General features: G+C 37.0%; 1 protein-coding gene across 1 annotated transcript in view; it reads right to left on the bottom strand.

Annotated features, from left to right (window-relative positions):
• Window positions 1–25,337, bottom strand: part of MBD2 (methyl-CpG binding domain protein 2) — a 66,249-nt gene that overhangs the window by 25,839 nt on the left and 15,073 nt on the right. Inside the window, exons 2-3 of the mRNA XM_058692057.1 lie at window positions 23,426–23,585; window positions 6,789–6,926 (exon numbers count right to left, since the gene is read on the bottom strand). Coding sequence (XP_058548040.1) covers window positions 6,789–6,926; window positions 23,426–23,585 — 298 coding nt within the window. The remainder of the gene's footprint in view (window positions 1–6,788; window positions 6,927–23,425; window positions 23,586–25,337) is intronic.

Below are 25,337 nucleotides of genomic sequence, written 5' to 3'. Positions count from 1 at the left end.
TAAGGTAGATATTAAATACACACAATTCCAAGAAGTTGTACTGTAAAAGGAAAAGAGAAAACAAATTGCAAAAGGGACACAGAGTAAAATGAATACCTTTTTAAAATGGGGAAGATCTGTGTATATTTAAAAGCTTTTGGGAAGAAGCCAGTTTCGCAAGAGAAGTTGACAGTGAAACATACGTATGACATAATCCATTGAGTGAGATGTCTGAGAAGGTAGGGGGCATGTGTCTGGGGTGTACAGACACTGGCATTAGCTTTAGGCCACAAGGAGATATGCTCACATTCAGTTCACAGGGGTAAAATAAAAAAAGCTACTCCCTTGTTCAAAATCCTCTAAACATTTCTCATTTGCAAAGTTAAACACAAATGCTTTAGTTTGTTCAACTTCAGAAGTATTCAAATAAGTGAAAATTTAAAATGAAATACCATTTTTATACACTGAGCTACCAACAAGAGAAAGCACTGATAATACACAGTGACAATGAAGAAAAGCTAAAACTGGAATGCACATAACTTGTCCACAGACTTTTATTTATTTTTTTAATTTTTTTTTTTAACGTTTATTTATTTTTGAGACAGAGAGAGACAGAGCATGAACGGGGGAGGGGCAGAGAGAGAGGGAGACACAGAACCAGAAGCAGGCTCCAGGCTCTGAGCCATCAGCCCAGAGCCCGACACGGGGCTCGAACTCACGGAATGTGAGATCATGACCTGAGCTGAAGTCGGACGCTTAACTGACTGAGCCACCCAGGCGCCCCATCCGCAGACTTTTAAATTGGTGCAACCTTTTGGCAATCTACTTGCCAGTGTGAGTCAAAACTCACAGACATTCATACTAATTGTATTTCTGGGAATCTAGTCTGATGAAACAATGTAAGATACAGGAAGGATCTTATCTATATAAAGATACTCACTGGAGTACTACCTACAATAGTGAAAAATAGAAATAATAATATGAAAATGATTAAGTAAATCATATGCTAGCATAATACACAGTTGTTGGAATAATATAAATTAATTATAAAGTTATAGCACATAAACTATATAAAACATGGCTAAAATTGTATATAATGGTATGTATAAATATTAAGCATGTGTGTGTGTACATATGTACATATATATGCGTGTGTATATATATATATATGTATATACATGCATATATATATATATATGTATATATATACCCATACATATCATCAAAAGATGCATTAAAAGATTGAAAAAATATAAAAAATGCTGGGGTGCCTGGGTGGCTCAGTCGATTGAGTGTCGACTTCAGCTCAGGTCATGATCCTGTGGTTCATGGGTTTCAGCCCTGTGTCGGGCTGTGTGTAGATAGTTCAGAACCTGGAGCCAGCTTCGAATTCTGTGTCTCCCTCTCTCTGTCCCTCCCTCGCTCACACTCTGTTTCTTTCAAAAATAAACATTAAAAAAAAATTAAAATATATATATACGTATAAAATGCTAAAATACTATAATTGAATTACAAAAAAGGAATGATGAGAATTTTTTTGTCTATCCCAAATATCTTTCTCTTATAAATATAGGAAATTATAACATTTTTAAAATTTGTGAAGATTGGCACTTAAGGAAATGCGCTACAACATTTTCAGCTCCCACTACTTCCCATGAAAACCCTGATCCCATGAAAACCCTGATCTGCAAACAACTTGTCTTTTCATTCCCTGCCCATTCCCACTACAATAGCTTTGCTAACACTACTCTCCCTAGTTGGAACGTCCTCGCCCTCCCATCTGCTTTTCTAAATCCCACTCAATCTGCAACGTCCGGCATATGTCCTGTATCTCTTCTAAAGATTTCCCCAACCACCCTAGCCACAGTAAAATCACCTTCTGGAACACCTATAGCATATGTCTGTACTATTTATTTGATCCTTTGTCTACGGCACCTCTCCTCCTACACCACCCAGAATAATGCTTTTAAGTATTTCAGGACAACACGTCATCCACTTCCTCTGCCCAGGAAGCTAATTTTTTTGTCTAGAGAAAAGGAATATAACATCCTCCACGGAACTCTGTGCTTTAGCTTCTCTATTTCTCAATCATAAAAAAACTAAAACAAGTCTATACTAGAAATAACCTTTCAAGATTACGAAAAAGTAAATGCTCTTAGAATGTCTAGAATGAAGAGTAATTTCCTAGGTTATGGTAACTAAACACTGAAATATTTTACAAACTTTTCATACACAATGTCTTTAAAGTGTATATGTTTTTAAAATTTAACTTCATCTTAAAAGTTTCGTCTAACATATTTTAAAATATCCATTCTTGGTTACTATCAAAGAGCCAAGAGATATTAAATGCTAGCCAGGATGTGGAGGAAAGAGAACACTTGTATACGGCTGGGAATGTAAACTGGCATAGCTACTATGGAAAACAGTATGGAGGTTTCTCAAAAAATTAAAAATACAACTCTCATTTGATCCAGCAATCCCACTTCTTGGTATATATCCAAAGGAAATGAAATTACTGTCTTGAAGAGATATCTGTATTCCCATGTTCACTGCAATATTATTCACAATAGCCAAGACATGGAAACAATCTAAGTGTCTATCAATGGGTGAATGGATAAAGAAATATTATCAGCCATAAAAAAGAAGGAAATCCTACCATTTCTGACAACATGGATGAATCTCAAGGGCATTACACTAAGTGAAGTAAGCCAGGCAGAGAAAGACATATATGATCTTACTTATATGTAGAATCTAAAAAAGCTGAACTATTAGAAACAAAGAGTAGATTGGTGGTGGCCAGGTGTGGGGGTGGATGGGCAGGTGTTGGTCAAAGGGTATGAACTTCCAGTTATAAGAGGAGTAAGTTCTGGGGACCTCATACACAGCATGGTGACTATAGTTAACAATACTGTATTGTATTCTTGAAAGTTGCTAAGAAAGATCTTCAATGTTCTCACCACCACCACCACCACCACAACAACAAAAATGGCAATTATGTGAAGTGATGGATGTGTTAACTAAACTTATTGTGGTTATCATTTTGCAATGTATATGTGTGTCAAATCATCACGTTGTAGACCTTAAGCTTAGACAATGTTGTGTGTCAATTATATCTCAATAAAGCTGGGAAAAAAGCATTCTAAAAAAAAAAAAAGGCTGACTTCTAGAAGGGAGTAAAAGAAAATTTCATATCTTTTGAAAGAAGAATTAGCAAATAAAAGGAAAAAAATCTAGGATCAAATAGAACATTTAAATCCACTTTTTTGCTAATTCTTAAATATTTATTTTTTGGTTAAAAAAAAGTGAAGAAATGTAATTAATATTCAAAGACTATCAAAAACACCTCCAGCCTATGAGCATCCTATAATATAATAATTAAAAGGAAGAAGTAATGGCTCAAAAATGAAGTTTCTTTGAGTTGAGGATAAAAGAAAAGGTGAGAGACCATTAACTATCCAAGATGACAGGATCAAAGAAATGAGAAGGAAACAGAAATGTGAGTTCTTCATATACTGAGGGGAGAAAGCTAGGAAAGACACCCTTAACAGCAAAATCATAATTACGTCATATTAAAAAGATTTTTGGAGGTGTTTTATATATATGACCAAATAAGAACATTTCAATGATCTTACTATTTGGGATAATAGTCTTATAGTTGGTCAAGTTTCCCCACCCCACTCCAGATTTCTGTTTAATCTAAGGGAAAGACAAGCACTTATCAAATATGCTGATAGTATGTGTGTGTGTGTGTGTGTGTGTGTGTGTGTGTGTGTGTGTGTATATATATATATATATACATACATATATACATATATGTCTACTTACCCTATCATAACTAGGTTTTAATTATAGGCAGATATTATTGCTGAATTCCATTTAATGCACTTTTGCTTACATACCCTAATTTGCAATTTTAAAGCTAAGGTATTTTCAAGGAATCAATACACTAGAAATTTGTAATTCATATATTTTACAGAAATCAAATCAGACAGCCACACAAAGATGCAGGCATAGGATGTTTGTCACGTAAGACAGAATTATTCACTTCTGTGATTGCATCACATGGAAACTAATCACTTCAAATTATCCAACGTAGAACCTAGTTAGGATCCAAAAATCCAATCCCAGTCCTAGGTCTCTAAGTATTACAATACCACTAGATTGAATACTTTATTAAAAGACTGCGACATGGTTAAGAAACAAAAACATTTACATCTATCTCAAAAACAGAAACCACTCTGTCTAGTTTATTTACTGGATGATCAAAAGAAGTTCTCCAAATGGAATATGTGGCAACTCATACTGCCGATCTAGTTCAACCAGGCTGTGTGAAAGCACAGTGGAAGAATTATTTTTGCCTACATGTTTTATTTTTTTTGTCAACTACCTCCTCAACAATAGTTGATTAGCACATATCCGACATATATACACCAAAATATAACTTAAATCAACATCTTTCCTTTACTAAAAAGCCTGAATCTAAAATGAAATAGTCAGAATGACAGATTATGATTTCTCAAACAATAATAGAGAAGTTGTCTCGATTTTCCTATAGTTGCCCAACGCCCTGTCCTTTATTTGGAAATCCCATTAGTGAGACAGTAGTCAAATATTCCCTCAATTCTTATGTTGAAGATAAAGCTGGGGGAAAGACAACTAATGTCTTGGTATAATCAAAAACACCCAGCAAAAACCACCAGGTGATGTGAGGATAAAGTAAGAAACAGTTCAAACTTTTGAGGACGTAACCTCCTAAATAATTTTAACACTTCTCGTCTATGCAAGCAAAAAGGAAGATAAAATCCTCAAAAGATCTGAGTTGAAAATGATATAAGATTTGGGGGTGGGGGCAGGGGAAGGAGGTGGGATTTAGCTCTTTTGGTATATTCTTTTCATTTGAGAACAATCTCAGAAACTTTAATAAAAGAGGAAAATGTAAAACTACTCAATGTATCAGTGAATAAGGAGCAACTAACCTGATTATTTCAGCTTTAAAAATCTCCGTTACCAGTGTCCCCTACAGCCAGGTAAACACCCAGTAAATACAATTACTACAGTTGTTAAAATCTGTGACTGAGCTTAGGTACAGAAAAGAATTACTGTTTAAATAATCGTAATTTGCTACTCAATTGGTCTTTAAAATATTTGGGTTTAGAGACTATATTGAGAATGACTTGGCAAAGAAAAGATGAGGATAAAATCCATCTACTACCTATTCTCAATAAGGTAACTCAAATTTCCAATATGAAACTATTATTAATAGTTATTCCACTTTCTTTATCTTTCGAGCTTTTTGAAGCAAACTGTCTTACCCACATATAAACTTTGAAAAATTTCAATTGATAAAAATCTTTACAAGGAAATGATTTAAAAATCACCAAAATGCCAAAGGACAAGATGTTCAAGACTTTAGACAGTATCTAAGAAAGAACATAATCGGGGAATGGCTTTATCAAGGTGGGCAAAGTTCAGAATGGCAGAATTCCTTCCCTGTTGTAATGAGTATACTAACACTACCAGCAGTGTGGTGACTCTCACTGGGTGCAGTAGTAAAACAGAAGGGAAAAGCCTGGCACAGAATGCTGAATGGCCCAAAGAAAACCTAAGTGGTGACAAGAGCCTAAAGGCACATGCAGGTACGCATCTTTTATATTGGATGTGATACACTTACATGGCCCCTGTTGAATCTCTTGGGGACCAACAGTAAAGCAAGTTTAGAACTTCAAATCTTGAGACATCTATAGCAAGATGCTGATCCAATGTGGCTCCAAATATCTTCTGTTTTCCTGGCTCACCTGAAGAGGAAAAAACACTACAGAGGATGTGGGAACTGAATTTCTTTAGGTAGTTTCTTCTAGAGCAACTGTCTGAAAGTTTTGGCCCAATCCTTTATGAAGTCTGGAGATGAGACACTTGAGGGACTAGTGAAAAACAAAATTCAAATGAAAAGGTGGAGTGAGGCATCTAAACGGGGAATATGAGAGCAAAAGATAATCCTCGTAGGTAAATCAGCATTTCTAATCTGTAAGTGGGAGGAGGCAGAGAAAGGAGAGAAAAAATATGCACAGATGTTTCTCCCTCCACTCCCTCACCCCAATTGCTACTAAAAATTCCCGAAGTACCTAAACTTTTTGACCACAATTAGGGAATGAATAAGCAAGGTTACTTGGAAAGGTAAGCATTTTATCAAGTCTCCCTCCCCTGGCTATATGGCATTATTAAACAGCAGGGAGGCCTTTCAGATAATACTTTTTTCCTAAGAACAGATTCTGGTGCAATACAGTTTGAAGCCATAAAGAAAGAGAAATTTATTAAACTGAATTTCTGCAAAAATGGAAGTCACAGGACAATATACCTTATTGACAAAGTTTATTTAATTGTTTTTCAAAAGGGGAGGGATGGCTGTCATATAATAAGAAATCAGAACAAAAAGTAGTTTCTATAAAATTGAAAATATTTTTAAACTAAGCAACACAAACTGCATGCTTCAGCCTCCTAGGAAATATTATCCCTGGAAAGATAATCTAAACTAAGATTAGCAAAAGCAAATGTGATGTACATTACCACACAAAAACACAAAAATGTAGACCATAATATTAATTTAGATTCATTTTTAATTAACTTTTTTCTTAAAACATTTAACCTAAATATTATTAGACTTATTCTCCAGTATTCATGTAATAGCCTAGGAACATAAAACAATTTTCTGTCCAAATGTTTTCCATTTTAACCGGTTTACTTGAACTATGTCTGGTAAAAACACCAGAATTGTCTGACAAATAAGATTGGAGAACCAAGTAGATCCTTACCTGACGTGGCTGCTCGTTCATTCGTTGTGGGTCTGACTTCACTTTATTACTAGGATGATTTGTGACTTTGGTAACTGGTTGTTTGAAAATTGATGCGGTTTGTCTAATTGGCAATGTTGTATTCAAGTCTGGTTTACCCTGTGAATATAAGCATGTTTTTGTTAATAAATATTACATATAAATATAATTTGAATTCTTTTTTATTAATTCATTATCCATTACTTTACGTTTTTATTCAAATTCTAGTTAATTAACATACAGTGTAATATTAGTTTCAGGTGTAAAATACAGCAATTCACTTCCATACAATAGCTGGTGCTCCATTCACAAGGACACTCCTTGATCCCCATCACCTATTTAACCCATCCCCCTACTTTTAATCAATCAGTAAATAAAATCTAAGATGTGTTCTAGTGAAGTCAAAACGTGGCAGAGTTCCTTTTAAGTTCATTTGCAAGGCTCTAACCATGGGGTATACAGGGGCAAGGAAGGTGGGGGGGACAAAAAGAACAAAATGTGATTTAATCATTGTGGGTTCTGATTCTGGCAAAAAACATATATAAAAGGCCATCTGTATCTGAAGACAACATACCTGATATTTTTTATATAGAAATATACTTGATAAATCTGCAGGATATTCAATGAACTTCTGTCTTTACAACTATCCCCAGATAAAAATTGTGTTATCAACTTCCAGACTCCAAAACACTGGTTCTCAAACTTCAGCACACATCAGAACCACACAGAGGGTTTATTAAAACACAGATTCCTGGGCCTCACTCCTAGAGAGTCTGATTCAGTAGAGATCTGAGGTAGGCCCTGGGAATTTGCATTTCTATTAAGATCTCAGGTGATGCTGACTGCTCCAGGAAGTACTTGCAGAATGACTACTCTAAAACAAAGATTTGCAAATTGGTTGCAGGAGGATGAAGTTTAACTCATAAATGTATTTCGTTCAGTTTTTAGTGTCTAATAAATGAGCCAACATCTGCAAATATGGAGATATCACATAAAACCCAGATTCTACTTCTCTTTAAAACTCAAAGATCTAGAAATACCAGACTTGATTTGGCCACAAGAGGCCATAATTAATTAGTATAGCTGCTCACAAGGTGTCAAGGTTCTCCTTTAGCAAAATTCAACAACTCATATTTGCATTACCTGAGGCCTATAAGTGTTGAGGTTTGTGAACTCTGCTTAAGGAACGTTATCAAGGCCTAGAAAGGTAAGCATCCAAATAAAGTGACAATAATCACAATTACAGTAGGATTTGGACCCACTACTAAATATGTCTCCATCACCACCCTCTCCACCTTCGTTCCCTCCACCCCTTCTTCTCTGTAAGTACTTGTCATTCTTTTATCTTATTCAATTTTCCCCCAATGTATGTGCTTACCTTTAGGAGATATAGTCTTCTTTTTTATTTAGTTTTTTTTTTTTTTAAGCAATCTCTACACCCAACTTGGGGCTCTAACCCACAACCCCAAGACGAAGAATCACCTGCTCTTCCAACTGAGCCAGCCAGGCACCCCGAGACATACTCATGTTAAATAAGACTATTTCTTAGGTATTTAGCTTTCTTATCTTTGTAGACATATTTTCAAAAACTTTGATTTAAAAGTGAGCAAATTTGACTGACAGGCTGCAAAATTACCACTTAGGATGCCATCTTTAAAAGTGTGAAGCCTAGGAAGGTGTATTTTTAAAAGCTCTCCTAGTAATTCTGTGATGCACAGAAGGGTTGGACACCTCTGATTTATGACATCTAGAGCATTCTGAGGCCATAAGTGAAGCCACCCAAACTATGAAATAGTCAATATTTTATCCTAAAGAAGCTCACGGAGAACTTTTCCTGTCACTAGTTATAATTAGTATAGATCACTAAACAATACCCTGTTTGGTTTTTAATGTTTTCATTCTTTAATAAAGAACGATGTGCTCAGCTGGTATTAGAACAAGATGGCATCAATGGACACAGAAATACGGTGCAACTGTTTGTATGCACAAACAGTGGAGCCTCTTAAGATTCCCTTTGTTACAAAGGATGACTAGAGACAGCAGGAACTATTTCTAAATGAATCCTGAAGGCACAAAGACTGGAAGGAAGCATGAAACATATAAAACTATTGGTTCTACAATGGTAAAAGGTTGTTGTTGTTTTTTTCATTAACACGTTTTTGGTGTAATAAGTAAAAATTAGAAGAAAAAGCTGGCTACAAATATTCAAAATACACAATCCCATTGACTGATGAGGTAGTGCATTCCTCACTGGGAGTAAGAGATATTTCAAGAGTATGCTGTATTACTTTTCTCTTGATCTTACTCTGGTTTTTATTATGTTTTCTCCTTTTACCTGGCTTGAAAGCTCAGAAGACAGAATTTTTCACTAATGAATTTTGTATTCCAAAACAGTAGCATGTAATCTGAAAAACTGGACTAACTGGTTTTCCCAGAAACTGTCACAAAAACAGTAAATTTTATTACCACTCTCACCTGAAGAGTGCCAAAGAGTCACTGTTTATGCCCAGCTGTGTGTCTGAATCCTTCTAAATAACTACCAATCTGCCATAAACTTAAGAATTATAAAGCAAACACTGGTTTTGGTTTTTGTTTTGAGAGAGAGAGGGAGACAGAGAATCCAAGCAGGCTCCATGCTCAACGCGAGCACGACACATGGCTCAATCCCACGAACCTGGGATCAAGACATGAGTGGACATCAAGAGTCAGACGCTTAACAGACTGAGCCACCCAGGTGCCCCAAGCAAACACTGTTTTTAATGGGACAAGATTAAGGCTACTCTTATAATTGTAATCTTCCCTTTCAGCATAAGAAAAAGTAAAGAAGTTTCTTATATCACAAAATTAAACTTGCAAACATACGTTCTAATATTAGAAAAAGTTTCCAACCTTGATTAATCTCAGTATACAGGCTAACCCTCAAACCAAAATTTAATGTATTTAATTTTGTATTTAATTTTTAATGTATTTTATACATTTAATGTATTTTAATATTTTATTTAATGTATTTTATAATAATGTGTATATTAGGGTGGAAATACTCAAATAACTCAAATAATTTTTGAGACTATTCTTTCCTCTTAGGTGCTGGAAGGAATACAAAAACAAATTTTTTTAATTTTTAAAAAAATGTTTACTTCATCCCTTTCCAATAAGTATCTCTGAAAAGGATCTTTGTACATTCAGAAAGAACACACAATAAAAATTAATTTTTAAAAAATCAGCGACAGGGAGAAAACAAATTTCCTTTTGAAAAGATTAATAGTGATCAATACTAGAGCTGAGCATCAAAAGTGGATCTGAAATTTTTAGGATCCCGGGTGAAAAGACAAACATTAAATTATATAGATATCAGGTCAGAGAGAAGGAAGTATACCAATTAATAAGGGAAACAAAGCTGTCCTAGTATTAAATCTAGAAAAAAAAATTAGAGACACTAACATCACAACAAAACTAAGCAAATTTCAAATGCTTTTTCTTTTTTTTTTCTTTTTTTTTTTTTAAACAAATGCTTTTTCTTTTTCAGTGGCCTTCCATAAAAGCCAAGAATATAAAATTTAAAGGAAACTTGGTGAAGGTGATTCTTAAAGGGACTAAGCATCCATGTGATCTAATTACCATGTCGCCTTTTGGTTGGTCTAACTTGACTGAGGCTAGAAAAGAGGATAATTAAAGAGGTGGAGGAAGAGCATGTGTTTTATAAACGGGTGATTTTCAAACATTTTTGCATTCCTACCAGCTAAAAAATTTTTGAAAATATATATCTCACCTACATTTCAAAGCTGACATCAAGACTATTTCAAACTGTAATGTAAGTGATTGCAAAGAATGCACTTACTACACATTTTAAGTACTGACACTTTAATAAACCTATCACTTTACAATGTATCTAACAATCTAAATATACTCACCATCAACCACTTACACATGAACAAACTTTTCAGTAAGTACACATTTTGTTTCACTCCTTTTTCTCTTTGAGCTAATAATTCCATTCCCAAAGTTATTTCCTCTTTTAAACTTGAAAACTTTTAGTTGATCATATATATGTCATGAGATTATTTTTTTTTTACTTTTTGTGACCATAAAGTACTTAGTGATTAAAAAATGTCTTTTGCTTTACTACATCACTAATATATGAATGAGATAAAAGTTAGATGCATTAAAGAAGAGAATTTTTTATTTAAAAAAAAAACCTCAGGGCACCTGGGTGGTTCAGTCGGTTGAGTGTCCAACTTCGGCTCAGGTCATGATCTTGCAGTTCATGGGTTCGAACCCTGCGTTGGGCTCTACACTGACAGCTCAGAGCCTGTAGCCTGCTTCTGATTCTGTGTCTCCCTCTCTCTCTGTCCCTCCCCAGCTCATGCTCTGTCTCTCCGCCTCTCAAAAATAAATAAACGTTAAAAAAAAAATTTTTTTTTAATAACTTCATGGGCTGGGACAGATGATAGAATAGGCCCAAGATTTAGTACCAATTCCATTCCTATCCTTCATTTTTTGTAGATGTAACAGCAAGAAACCCTATTTGCATAAATGAGTAAACAGAATGAGTTTTCTTCTCAGTCAATTCTTTGAACTTCTTTTGAGTTATATGTCAAAATATCGCACAGTGAACCATCAAAAAAAATTTTTTTTTTTAATTTTTTTTTTCGACGTTTTTTTATTTATTTTTGGGACAGAGAGAGACATAGCATGAACGGGGGAGGGGCAGAGAGAGAGGGAGACACAGAATCGGAAACAGGCTCCAGGCTCCGAGCCATCAGCCCAGAGCCTGACACGGGGCTCGAACTCACGGACCGCGAGATCGTGACCTGGCTGAAGTCGGACGCTTAACCGACTGCGCCACCCAGGCGCCCCAAAAATTTTTAATAATCGAAGTCTACATAAAGTGCTCTGTAAATTTTAGACAAAGAACTTTACTGACAGAAAGTCTTGACTGTTGCCAAGTAATTCACTTTCTCGGCATCGACACCAGTATTTCAAATTATTCCTTTACTGGAGATCAAACATTTTGCACCATGGTAATACGACAGGCTAGTAAAAAGTATGCTCTTATGTAAAATGGGAGAAGGTGGACTACAAAAGGGCTTCTGGGGTAAAAAGAGTTTGTACCTCCATCCCGGGGCATGCTCAGGTCAACTACACGAAAGAGTATACTTCTAGAAGTTAAGAATATAGAAACACTCCTTTAAAACCATGCGTGTTGTGTGTACTATGGAAGCCTTTACACAGCATAGTTTTGAACAGCAGGAACTTATATATTCTAAATACCACTTTTTCCAGCCTAGCTTTGAAATAAAACTGAATGACAGTTCAAAATTGTACATATTCTATGACAAGAACCAAAAGGACTCATTTCACCTTTAAAATCCTTGCAAATTTTGCACTTTTAAAAATTAGCCATGTTTTAATGTAAAAAATGTTGCTCTACCTACCCAAAATGCTCAAATAAAACTGATACTTCCAAGTATCATTCATCATTTTATTTCCATGGCTTTCCATATAGTACATCCCCCAAGAGATATTCATGCCCCAATTTGAGAACTTTGTTTTTCTGGGATCACTTTCCTCATCTGTAAATGAGGATGATAACAATAACCATTCATAAGATTCTTACAAAGATCACACAAGATCATGTATAATGCTGCTTTCATTCAGTCATTGAACAAATACTGAGTGCCTACTACGTGCCAGGCACTGACTGTATGCTGGGTATACAGCTATCATCAAAACACAAAAATCCCTGCCTCAGGGGCGCCTGGGTGGCGCAGTCGGTTAAGCGTCCGACTTCAGCCAGGTCACGATCTCGCGGTCCGTGAGTTCGAGCCCCGCGTCAGGCTCTGGGCTGATGGCTCGGAGCCTGGAGCCTGTTTCCGATTCTGTGTCTCCCTCTCTCTCTGCCCCTCCCCCGTTCATGCTCTGTCTCTCTCTGTCCCAAAAATAAATAAAAAACGTTGAAAAAAAAAATTTTTTAATAAAATTAAAAAAAAAAAAAAAAATCCCTGCCTCAGAGCTTACGTTCTGGGAGAAGACAACAAAATAGCTGTAGGTTTTATGGCAACATTGGTATGTCAATTCTGAATAAATACCTGCTCTTTCTATTATCAGCATTAATGTGTTTTTGAGCATGCTACTGAAAATTAGGAACTTAAACCTATTAAGCTTTTTCAGGAGAAAAGCCATTCCCTGGTTCACAAAGAGGGGAGCCTGAGTGGTACATTTAGAGCAAACCAAGAATATCATCAAAAAAATAATTTCATTTTGTTCCAGAATATGTACAGTAGCCTATACTTAGTGCCTTTCCACAAAATCAAAAGCCAATAATGCAAACTGCTTTACAATCTTTGATTTCGTTTAACTGGTATATAATTCACACACCATAAAATTCACCATTTTTAAGTGTACAATCCAGTGGGTTTTTAAAAAATACATTCACAAAGTTCTGCAAACTTCATAGGCTTTTACAAAAAATAAAGAAAAAATATCTGGGATCTATGATTTTGTACTGAAAATCCACTTAGTATAATTTGCTAAGAGCAAGATTCTTTTTTAAGGAGATCAATGAGATATTAAAAAGAGGAGACAGACTACATTTTGAGCTCATTAAAAAGGACTTATACTTGTAGTTAATTGAAGAGGTGGAGGACTGAAATTCATCACTGAAAACAAGTTTTGAGGAGTTCTACTTGAAAAATAACTTCTTGCAGTTTTAGTTAATATGAGGTCATTAAAGAACTTACAACAAAAGACAGAAATGAGTTTCAACCAAATACTGAAGAGCAGCTCTACTCAAACTAGGCCATGTACTGTGTGGAATTCATTATCTCCTTTACATCTGGGTTGGCACTAACTGTATACACATCCTTGGGAGAATGGTGGAGATAGCCACACAAATCATTTGCTGTAGGGCTTAATTCTCTTACTGACTTACAGTCTACAATGTCAGGGAACTCTTCAGGACCTATAAAACTCAGTGAAATAGACCTCAATTGCCAACAAAAAAACCTGGGCATCCAAAATAAATCTTGCCAAAGCCACAGCATAGGCTACTATGACTCCAAATCTACCTTCATTATTAGCATGAAATCCAAGCCCAGCCCTCTCAAAAGGTTCTATCATATTTGGATAGATCTGAAGCACTAACTTACAACATAAACCTAATATCATACTGAAGAGACTATTCTCATCAGTAAGTCTATTTGCTAACATGTAAAGTTCTTCTGTTCGCTTTTTGCTCCCTAGCAATCTTTATCCAATCAATATCTAAACACAGATGACCCTGGAATAATGTGGGGGTGAGGGGCACCTAACTGCCACACAGTCGAAAATACACATATATATATACATATATAACATATATATATATATACACACATATATATAATTTTGACTTCCCCAAAACTTTACTACTTATGGCCTACTGTGACCAGAGGTCCTATGGATAACAGAAACAGTTGATTAATACATGTTTTCTATGTTGTATGTATTATATACTGTATTCTTACAACAAAGTAAGCTAAAGAAAATGTTATTAAGAAAATCATAAGGAAAAGAAAATACATGTATAGTATTGCACTGTATTTATCAAAGAAAAGTCTGCATATAAGTGGACCTGTACAGTCCAACCTGTGTTTAAGGATCAATTGTATCTGCTCAAATTAGCCAAAAAAATGGAACAATGTTGTCAACTGATACCTTATCTTCATTTATTAGCTAAAGATTATTTATTAGCAAAAGATAAATACGTCATCTATTATTAAGGACGTTCCTGCAATGAGAAAATTAGAAGTGCTTTGAACAAGAGAATACTAAACAGTTCTAGGACAAAAGAGGCCTTTGCTCTGATCCTTTCCTCCTTTATTCACTCATTAAACAAACACTGTCCACGTCACCATCATTCCTGCCTGAATGAGCACTGGCCCCTGACTCCCACTTCTGCACTTCTACATTTTCCACACAGCAGCCAAAGCAATCCTATTGCTCCCTATCTGGAGTCCGAAAATAGCATTCCATACCATTCCTTATGCCAGCTTGACAAGCCGTGATTAGGTTGTCTGCTGCCTTGACCTCACCTAGGATGCCTTCCCCTCTCACTAAACTCCAGCCACAGTGGCCTACTCTGCTCTCACAGGCTTAATGTATCCTGCCTTAGGGATTTTGCACTGGCTACTCCCTTTACATGGTATGCTTTTCCTTGTGGTTTTTGTATAGCTCACTCTTAATCATTCAGATCTCAGCTGCAAAATCCTCCTCTTGGACAAAACTTCCCTGATTGCTCAGCCTGAACAGCCACGCAGTCAGTCTCAACCACTGTTAATTGATTCACAGTACAGCACTTGATATTTAAACTGTGTATTAGTTTGTCATACCACTAGAATTAAAGTTCCATGAGCACAGAAACTTCCTTTACCATATTTTTCAGAGTCTGCAATAATGCCTAAGCATATAATGTGCTAAAAGTTTTCTGTGGAATAAATGGATGCATAAAATGTCTATTACACGTAAAATCTTATGTTATGCAGACCTGAGCCTTCAATAGTCTCATTTTCTGCTTTAAACTCACAGGTGCTAAACAGGTAGAAAACACTATCATTCATTGCTATCTACAACGTCCATCTCAAAATTATTATGCAAAGAATGAAGTCACCTGGGGCACCCAGGTGGCTCAGTTGATTAAGCTTCTGACTTCAGCTCAGGATATGATCCTGCGGTCTGTGAGTTCAGGCCCCGCATTGGGTTCCCTGCTGTCAGCACGGAGCCCAGTGTGGATCCTCTGTCCCCCTCTCTTTCTGCCCCTCCCCAACTTGTTCTCTTTCTCTCTCTCAAAAATAAACATTAAAAAAATTTTTTTTCAGAATAAAATTATCTATATTATCTGCCTTGAAATCATCAATGTAAGAGAAATGGCCCCTAGACTTACTCCATCTATTACTATTTAAATTATGCTTATAGGTGGGATGTGGCCAGTGTCTTCCTGAGTCACAAAGTCAGCCCAGAGTCCAGACCATAATGTTTCAACTGTGTACTCTGCTCTAACAATTACCAAAATTAATACCACCACATATTACATTCCTCAGTAATAACCAGTCAAGTCTCTCAGATCATACATTATCACCCACCACTCATCCCCGTAATATTCTGCACGCCCACTCATCTACCCCACCGTTCAGTGGCTTCCAAACTTTTTTGACCCATCCCAGACCCAATCCTCATACCATACACTCTTGAATGACGGGCCACTTTCCTATATCCTCAAAATTTTCTCTAGACGTTCTCTCCAGTTCCTGCATTCACTGACTTGGCCATCCTTTGATGGCCTCAAGTCCTGTCACATGAAACTTCTCTTTCCCTCCCTCTCCTCCCACCCTTCCTACCTCTCTCCCTCTCTACTGCATTTCTAAGGGCCAAGAGGTGGCATAGGTTTTCTCCTTTCTCCCATTTTTCTCAAATAATTTCTCCACTTTTGATCCTTCAAAAACACTAGCTCCTTTGAAGTTCATATATCTGGCTATACTACCCTCTACTCCTCCTCCCTTTCTCCTTCATTCACTAGACTTTAGCTTCCATTTCAGTCTTCTTCTCCATCCCAACTCTTGTCCTCATTCTGGGAGACCTCAAAAACCATGTGGATAACTACCCAATATCCTGAGTCCTTTGACCTATTATTCCTCTGCCCAACCTCACTCACCTAACATTATAGTCACAGGCTTGTCTACACTAGTAACTACACCACCTCCAGTATCTCAATCAAGCACCCAAGTCTCCCAATTCCTACTTCCTATCCTTGCAGCTCACTTTCTCAGAACTGCCCTCTGCATTCTTTGACTCCCATCCATTGACTCTCTTGGTTTCTCACTGCTCTTTAACCCCTTTCACATTCCTCCCTACCCAGTACAGGTTTCATGGTAGTGGTTCTTCTCCTTCTCCTTCTCTTCTCCTTCTCCTTCTTCATCATCATCCTGCGAATGTGCTTAACTTGTTTGATGTCTGTGATTTTTCCACTTTGCTACAGACCCTATTATGAAACTTTTCAAAGTCTTTAAGGTGGGAGTTTAACCAAATCATCTCTTTCACCTACCATCTAGTGATTCTCTTCTCTCTCCAAAAAAAATTACCAAAAGATTTGTCCATCTTAATTTTATCTTTCACTCACTTTTAACTCCGTCCAACCTGGCTTCTGTTGCCACTGAAAATCAAGGTTATTAATTTACCTTCATATTGCCAAATTCAAGGGACATTTCTGTTTCCCTCCACTCAACCCATCATAGGCATCAACACGACTGACCACTCACTCTTCTTTCTGAAACATTCTCCTCTCCCATGTCTCTCCTACCATACTAGCCATTCTTTCTCAATTCACTTTGCTGATTCCTTCTGCTGTAACCAAGTTTTAGTTATTGGATTTGCTCAGAGCTTGGTTCTGGATCTTTTTGTCTGGGCAATCTCTCTTAGTCCCATTACTTGGAATACTGCCTAAGTGCTAATGACTTTCCAGGTGAGACCTCACAATTTGGCATAGCAACTGCATATGTGACATCTCCATCCAGATGTTTAATAACCACTTCAAACCTTGCATGTTCAAAATTTATTTTATTGACCCATACAAATTATTTCCTAAGGTGATCGCAGTGAATGGTAACCCAATCCACCCACTCATCTAAAAACGAAGGTCTCACACTTGAGTCTTCTCTGTTATCTTCCATACCCAATCATTAGCAAATCCTGTAAATTCTACATTCAAAACAGATCTAGAAACTGCCTGCTTCTCTCCACCACCACGTGTCTAGGCCATCATCATTTATCAACAGACTACTAGAATAACTACTTGCTCTCTACTTCCACTTTTGTCCATTTCATTTCAAATTAACAGAAACTGGACTCAACAGTGGCCTACACTTAAGGGAGATGCCAGTAATCCCTTATAAGAACTTCGAGGCCTAGCAATGCTAATTTATCACCTGTGATCTGCTCACTGCCCCTCTTCACTCCCAACTATATCCACTAGAAAGATACCAGAAGAAACTCCATGCCAACAAGTACTTAATACACTGACGAAGAGGACACTACCATCTTTGGGAAACATTTTAGTTACTTTCTCTATAAGACCAGGAATAAAGAATGAGAGGTCTCTGTTTTCAGTGTGGATGGAGAGATTCTACAAAGAACCCAAGGGGCAGTTCTTACCATATAGTATGCTCTATCAGGAGCTGGTAATCAGAATGATCCTACCACAAGAGTCCTGAGGACATAAATAAGTCAGTCCTGAGGACATAAATAAGTCAGTCCACTACAGGACTACTTTCAATAACTGAAAAATCCCCAATTTCTTCAACAAAGTCCTAACTTGAGATAGAGCAAGTGAGTTGGTCCCTCATATCTTCTGCCAAGGCTTTGCTTCTTCTCTTGCTTCTAAACAGTGGTTATTAGCTTTATCAGCTACATTTTCCTTTAGAATTTGATAAATAGACTCTCTCCTCACAAAAAATGCATAACAGAAAATGCTGCACTTAGTTCAAAGGTTCCTGGAGGGCCTCCTGAAGCATGGACTCTTAGACTGGACACCTGCCTCTCTACTGGTTCTCTCTTGGCCACTTTTATCCATTAAAGGAAAAATAACAATAATGATAGTGTTCCTTGGTCATGCATTCTCTTCTGAATGTTTTCCTCTCCTCTACCTCTCATTCAATCTCCATAAAAGTAGTCTAAGCATTTTTATGGTTAGAGGGGTAAAAATATATACTGTACATACATGTTTGTAAATGCACAGAAATTCTGGAAGGACACATGACAAAACTAACAGCAGGTTCCTCTCAGGAAGAGAACTGCACATGAGAGGCTGTAGAGGGAGGGAGGCTTTTTTTATTGACTATCCTTTCACCCTGTGTACAAATCACCCAATCAAATAATAAATCAAAATTGTAAAACCTTTAAAACAGCAGGATACATTTTGCTTCTAATTTCTCATTTCCCAGAAACTTTCTGGCATTCTAAGAAAGACTTCTGGTCCCTCATAACTGGACACCAGATGCCTTCTAACTTGGAAATCCAATGGATACTACAAAGTAAATTTTCTTTCCTAGGCTTTTATAACACAATTTCTTGATTCTCCTACTACTTTTCTGGAAGTTCCTTCTTACTCTCCATGAAACTAATTTATTCATTTACTCACTACCAATGGTGTGACAAGGTAATTTTCTTCTATTTGCCCCTTTGTTAGGCGATCCTAGTAAGTTATGACAAACCACAATGACAGGAGTTCTCAAAGCATGACCTGGGAGTTCCTGGGGCTGCACCAGATCCTTTCAGAAGTGCAAGTAACAAAACTATTGCAACTCAGCCTTCCTCACCCCATCCCCAAACTTGATCTTCTTCCCCTATTCTTTATCGACCTCCACCCCAGGGACTCAAGCCAGAACTGTAGCATGCATCAATGGTTCTGTCTCTCTACAATCATCAGTACTGAAATGTACTTATATCTCTTGATTGACTCTAACACCTTTCCATACCTCCTGCTACAGCATTAGTTCAAGCCATCATTACTTTTCTAGACTACAACAGCCTAAACCACTATCCCTACTTCCAGTTTCATCTTTTCCCAAATTCATTCTCCCCCTGTACCCATTCTGTCCAGTACCCAGTCTGATTCCCACCATCACCACCTGTTCACTTGTGCTTCTCAAACTGCAGATACTGCCCCCAAGATGTATTAGCTCTCTACAAGAATTTTTATTATTTTGTTGAGGATAAGTAAAACAAGCACATTCTAGATCATTTGGTTACATACCTAGCATACAGCCATACAGAATCCAAGGTCATGTTGATAAAATCACAAGCACACTACCATACACCAACATAATTCATGAAAAATGAATAATGGCAGACTTACACAATTGATTCCACTCAAGACAATCTAATGTTGTTTATTTCCAAATTATCAAATTTGTGTGACTAGAGAAATGTGATGAAAGAACTGAGTCTTTCCAAGGTAAGCACACCCAGCCAACCTAAAAAGTAACTTGTTCTATACCATATTCACATTGTAAGCATTTGATAAAAATACATCATATGGCACATTCATGCTGGGGAACTTGGATTTTATTAGTTTTGTCGCTTTAATTTATACACATTTTAGTGTTAAGAGCTAGAACCACAGGAATTCAGTTTAATGTTCACACATCTGAAACACTGAAGTAAAAGGAATTTCTAGCAACAAAACCCAACTACTGGAGTTCCCAAAACATATTTTGTGCACAGAACCACTGTGCTCTTTTTATCCAATCCTAGTTTTTCCAATTACTTTTTTAAAGAAACGTACCCTTTCAAGAACTAAAAATCAGTTATTCAGTCTCACTAGCCATACTCCAACTACTCACTGGCCAGCCACATGTGGCTAGTGGCTACGACATTTCCATCATTACCTAACTGTAACTTCTCCCTTTGAGTAAGCATTGAGAAAGCTATTCCTCACTTCAAACTCTATTTGGATGACTTCCAAATCTTCGTTTAGTCTTTTTCTATTAACTTAATGGAGTATCTTCAGCGACCACTTGATAGCTCTACTTTATCAGCTAGAAAGACAGAACTAGTGACTAGAAAAAATTATGGTAGTACCAAATCAGTAAGGTACAATGTAATAGGGAATGGAAAAGATTTTCAGGGTAAGGTTAAGATTGTGATTGAGACAAGCAAGAATAGGTACTGCAAAAATAGTAGTAAATACAAATCAAAAGACAATGCCCATTCCACTGTACCCACTCATCCTAAAATGATTACCACTTTGCAAAGATCTTCAAAGGATATCTTCCCAACCATACCTGAAGTATTAGCACTCAGTAAACGCACTTTTGATATGGAAAATATATTAAGATCTCAGTATATAATCGGTCATTATGAACTACAATTTAACCTGTTTCAAAGTTTATTTTGTTAATAACATTTCAAATTCTTTCAAGGGTTTTTAAAAACCTCAAAAACAACACAATTAATAACGTACTTCAGCCAAGTTTATAACTATACAGCAAAACTACCTAACATTCCTGTTTACTAATTTAAATTTCCCAGCATTCTCTATACCGTATTTTTTAAAAAGACGTAATACATTATTAGCCACAAATACACTTTCTGCTTTATAGAGATATTCATTGTTGGCATGACTCCAAAAGAAAGCCTATTTTTAAAACTGCAAAAGTCAATTTTCTGAATGCTTAATTAAAAGAAAATCAGGTGCAAAAGACTATGCCCCCCAAAATTCAAATAGAAACTTCAGAAAACAATGACAATGAAAGGTAGTTCCAAAATAATGTACGGCATATTAATTTATTCAATGTTTATGACCACTAAAAACTTCCGGAATGAGGTGAATATTAAATCAAATAAACATGAAGCAAACATTTATTAAGTACCTACCGTGTGCTAGGCTTTGGACTACCTATACAAAAAAAAAAAAAAAAAAAAAAGAAAAAGAAAGAAAAAGACAGTCCCTGCCCTCATGGAGCTCACAGTCTAGTTGAAGCAGACAAACAATCACAAATACAATGGCAAAGCACCAGGGAGGCATTATGGAAGAAGGGACTGGTCCTGCCTGATGAATGCAGGGGCGGGCTTCACAGAGGTGGAGACAATGGAGCTGGGCCTTGGATGAGCAGGAGTTCACCAGATGGAGGGGAAGGGGGGAAGCGCATTCCAAGCAGAGGAAACAGCACATGCGCAAGCAGAATCTCGAAAGCACATGCCATGGTGCAGGAGGATGAGCAGTCCAGCGCAGCTAGAGCATAAAGGTGCACACAAACTAAAGAGACGAATTAGTTTTTGGTTGTTTAGCGAATCGTAACTATCAGGTATAAATCTTCATATTACACTTACTGTAGCTTAACTGTGATTCTGATAACAATAGGGCAGTTTGAAAATATTCCATTCATTTCACAAATATTTGAGCCCTTTTGATAGGTACCCAGCAATGTGGTTAGAGTTGTTTTTGTTTTTTTAAAGCAGTTTTAGAAAAATAAATCTTAATATTCCTCTGTACATTTAAGCGGCAAAATAAACCCAGAATAAAGGTTCTCTTAAGCTGAATCACAGAGCTTCACCTATACACACTACACTCACTTTTGGTAATCTGAGCTCCCTGTACTACCACTATCTTTTTTACCCTTAACACTTCGTAACTATCAACCCAAAGTAACCCCACAATTAAGCAATAGAGAAAGCAATTTCAGCTTTCCCTTCCCGTTCTGCCTATCTAAACATGGTACTTGACAATGCCCCTATGGACATCAATGCATGGTGACCAATGCAACAGATGAGGAAATAGTGCACTCTGACCCCCATACCAATTTTTGGAAATTAAACTATTATAAACAAATTATTCGGCTGAATTCTGAATAAAGAGAGCTATGAAGCAGAGACCCATAGCCTTTCAGGAAAAGTAAAAAGGTACAGAGGAAGAGATCTTCAGTCAAAGAGTTTCCCACACTGGCCACCAAGCAACACTGTTCACCGAGGAAGCTTGGAGCTTAGGAGGGTGCGATGCAGAAAAGAAAGGAACTCACATGGGTCAAACGCTTTATTAGATGTTTTCATATTAATTCGTATTTACTCCTCGCAGTAATGCTAAGGGAAAGAGTGCACTACCTTACTTTCACAAATGAGAAATCTGAGGCCATGCGAAGTTAAAAGAGTCACCCCATGACTGCCCGAGCTAATAAGTGGCAGAGCCTGCCTGGTTCCAAAGCCTGTCTCATTCTACACACCGCCTCGGGGTTCCTACAGTGAATGCTAGACTCCCAAGTGGCATGCGACTGACTGTAGCAAGGTTATATATACCCTGGAAGAAAAGCCCTTGCTTTTCCCTCCACTATGTTCACAGTCAGTGTGCGATGATAGTGGTGGCAATACACATACATATATCTCTGAAGTTTAGAGGAAGAAAAATTGAGACAAAATGGTTACGTAAGATTAGCCGTCCTTGGGGCGGGCGTGGGGAGGGGAGGGAAGCTTTCTTAGCAAAGATATTGGATGCTGTAATGCAATTAAATTAGCATAGTAACTCAAACTCTACTTGTTTAAATTCCTACACAATAAACCATCAAACAAGCAGCTCAATAAAAATAAGAGCTAATGGAAAAAAATCCAATCAGCGTATCCGGATGAGAATATTATTGCTACAAGTCCTTCTCCTCCACATCATCAAAAGTCAAAATAGAAACTACCCTTTCTCAAATCCTAATCCCAAAAATTGATAGGTAAGCATAAACTATGTGGTAAGGATACTTGCCACATTAAAATTTTGCCTCTCTTTGGGCAACAGCAACTATTTTAAGAAAAAAAAAATGAGACAATTAACATCAACACAGAAATCTTTTGTAAAAAGTCCCAATGGGCCAAAAATGTGATGTTTAAGAGATACTGAAATATTGTTTTCAACTGTGCACAATTTACTTATGCAAAGTACTGTCAACTACCATAAATTAATCAGATTTATAAGTCAAAATGCTTTGCCAGGGCAGGGTAGACTAAGACATTCAGACACAGCCAAAATTCTAGTGACATAATTACCATGTAAGATACTTTGTGGAAAGCTTTTGAAATAGGATACATATGCTCTAAGTAAATTAACCAACCTTATTTTGATTGAGAGGATCATTCCGCAGTCTCTGTTTGTTCTTCTGTAATTTACTAGGCATCATCTTTCCAGTTCTGAAGTCAAAACTGCTGAGGTCAACAGTATTTCCCAGGTACCTTGCCAACTGAGGTTTGCTTCTGAACTTCTTACCACTTGGACTAGAAGAAAGATAACATCAATTGTACAAAAGATAGCAGTATTTAGATCTCCACGCATCTTCTTTTCTCTCCCAATATGTTTATTTTTTTCAAAGAAATGGTAAAGTTTTAAAGGAACTTCACAACTTCCCTGTAAGAAGAGATAACGCTTCATCTAGTATTACACTCCACTAGGTACACTGCAGATGTTACTGCAGATTATCCCCCTGGTCACTCACTCCAGAGCCACTGACAGAATCCAGGTACAAACTGCATGCAGAGCACAATGCACATGCTGCAAAGGTCTTCAACATTACAAACTACTTCCAAACTGACTTTTGAAATGCTTTTTCTTGTAAGTATTACATATACACAATGTCAGCAGTAATCAGAACTTCAGAACACATTCTTCTGAAGTCAACAATCCTTGTTAAAAACACACATACAGGGGCGCCTGGGTGGCTCAGTCGGTTGAGCGCCGACTTCGGCTCAGGTCATGATCTCGCGGTCCGTGAGTTTGAGCCCCGCATCGGGCCCCTGTGCTGACAGCTCAGAGCCCGGAGCCTGTTTCAATTCTGTGTCTCCCTCTCTCTGACCCTCCCCCATTCATGCTCTGTCTCTCTCTGTCTCAAAAATAAATAAACGTTAAAAGAAAAAAAAAAAAAAACACATACAAAAAAACAAACAAACAAAAAAGCAGAAAACACTTGGAATCCATATACTCTTTGGGCTACCCATCTGAACTCACAACATTACAATAGAAAAAAAAAAAATACTGAATTCTGATAGTATTTAAATGCTCCCTAAAAGGAGGAAACTGAGGCAAACATTTGCAAATGGTGTGAACATTGTTGACATGAATTTTTTTACCCAAACTCCTACCTTGGAGAAGCTTATCAAGAATAACTTCTCAGGTTGCCTGGGTGGCTCAGTCGGTTAAGCATCCAACTCTTGATTTTGGCTCAGGTCATGATCTCACAGTTCATGAGTTCAAGCCTCACATAGGGCTCGCACTGTCAGCACAGACCCCGTTTGGGATTCTCTCTCTCCTTCTACCCTGCCCGCCCTCTCTCTCTCTCAAAATAAACTAAAAAAAAAAAAAAGGATAACTTCTCCTAAGAAAATATTGTCAAAGCTGGAAAATTATAAAAGTGCCAAAATTATATAGAAAGCTAAACTAAACTAGTGTTTCCTAAAAAAGTTTTTTGCTGTGTGGCATTGATCTATAAGAAAAATTTTATAGGAAAAATGCCCCAGTTTTACCTAATAAATTTTCTGAGCCAAACGTGCTAAAACCAACTATTAAAGTCAGCATAGATAGGTTACCAGAAAAGAACTGTAAGAATTCTAAATGATTTCTCAAAAAAAGCCAACATGTCCTATTTAGAACTTAACCTTGCACTAACGGACCACAATAAAAGAAAAATAATTGAACAGGAAAACAAAAGGGAATTTTGCGTGGGAAACCAAGCTACAACATACTGCCCTGGAAGAGCAAAACTTTTCTCTGGGTCAAATCCAAACCAACACGCCGCACTTTGTCACAAATTCTGTGCCACCACTCACTTCAAGACAAATGAAGATCATATCGGCATTTTTTTTTCGACAATCACAGAATTCAAGTATTCTTGAAACACAATTCAAGTTATAAAATTCAGCCTACAGATGGAGGTAACAACCAGTAACAACTAGGACATAACGGAGTAGAACAAACTCAGAGAACTAGAACACAGGAGAGGAAAGAATACAGGATTACACAGAAGTAAACCTCCA

This window comes from Neofelis nebulosa, chromosome 11 (genome assembly GCF_028018385.1).
Source record: "Neofelis nebulosa isolate mNeoNeb1 chromosome 11, mNeoNeb1.pri, whole genome shotgun sequence".
Lineage (NCBI taxonomy): Eukaryota > Metazoa > Chordata > Mammalia > Carnivora > Felidae > Neofelis > Neofelis nebulosa.
The sequence above is the reverse complement of the archived record's forward strand: the minus strand, read 5'-3'. Positions and strand labels throughout refer to the sequence as shown.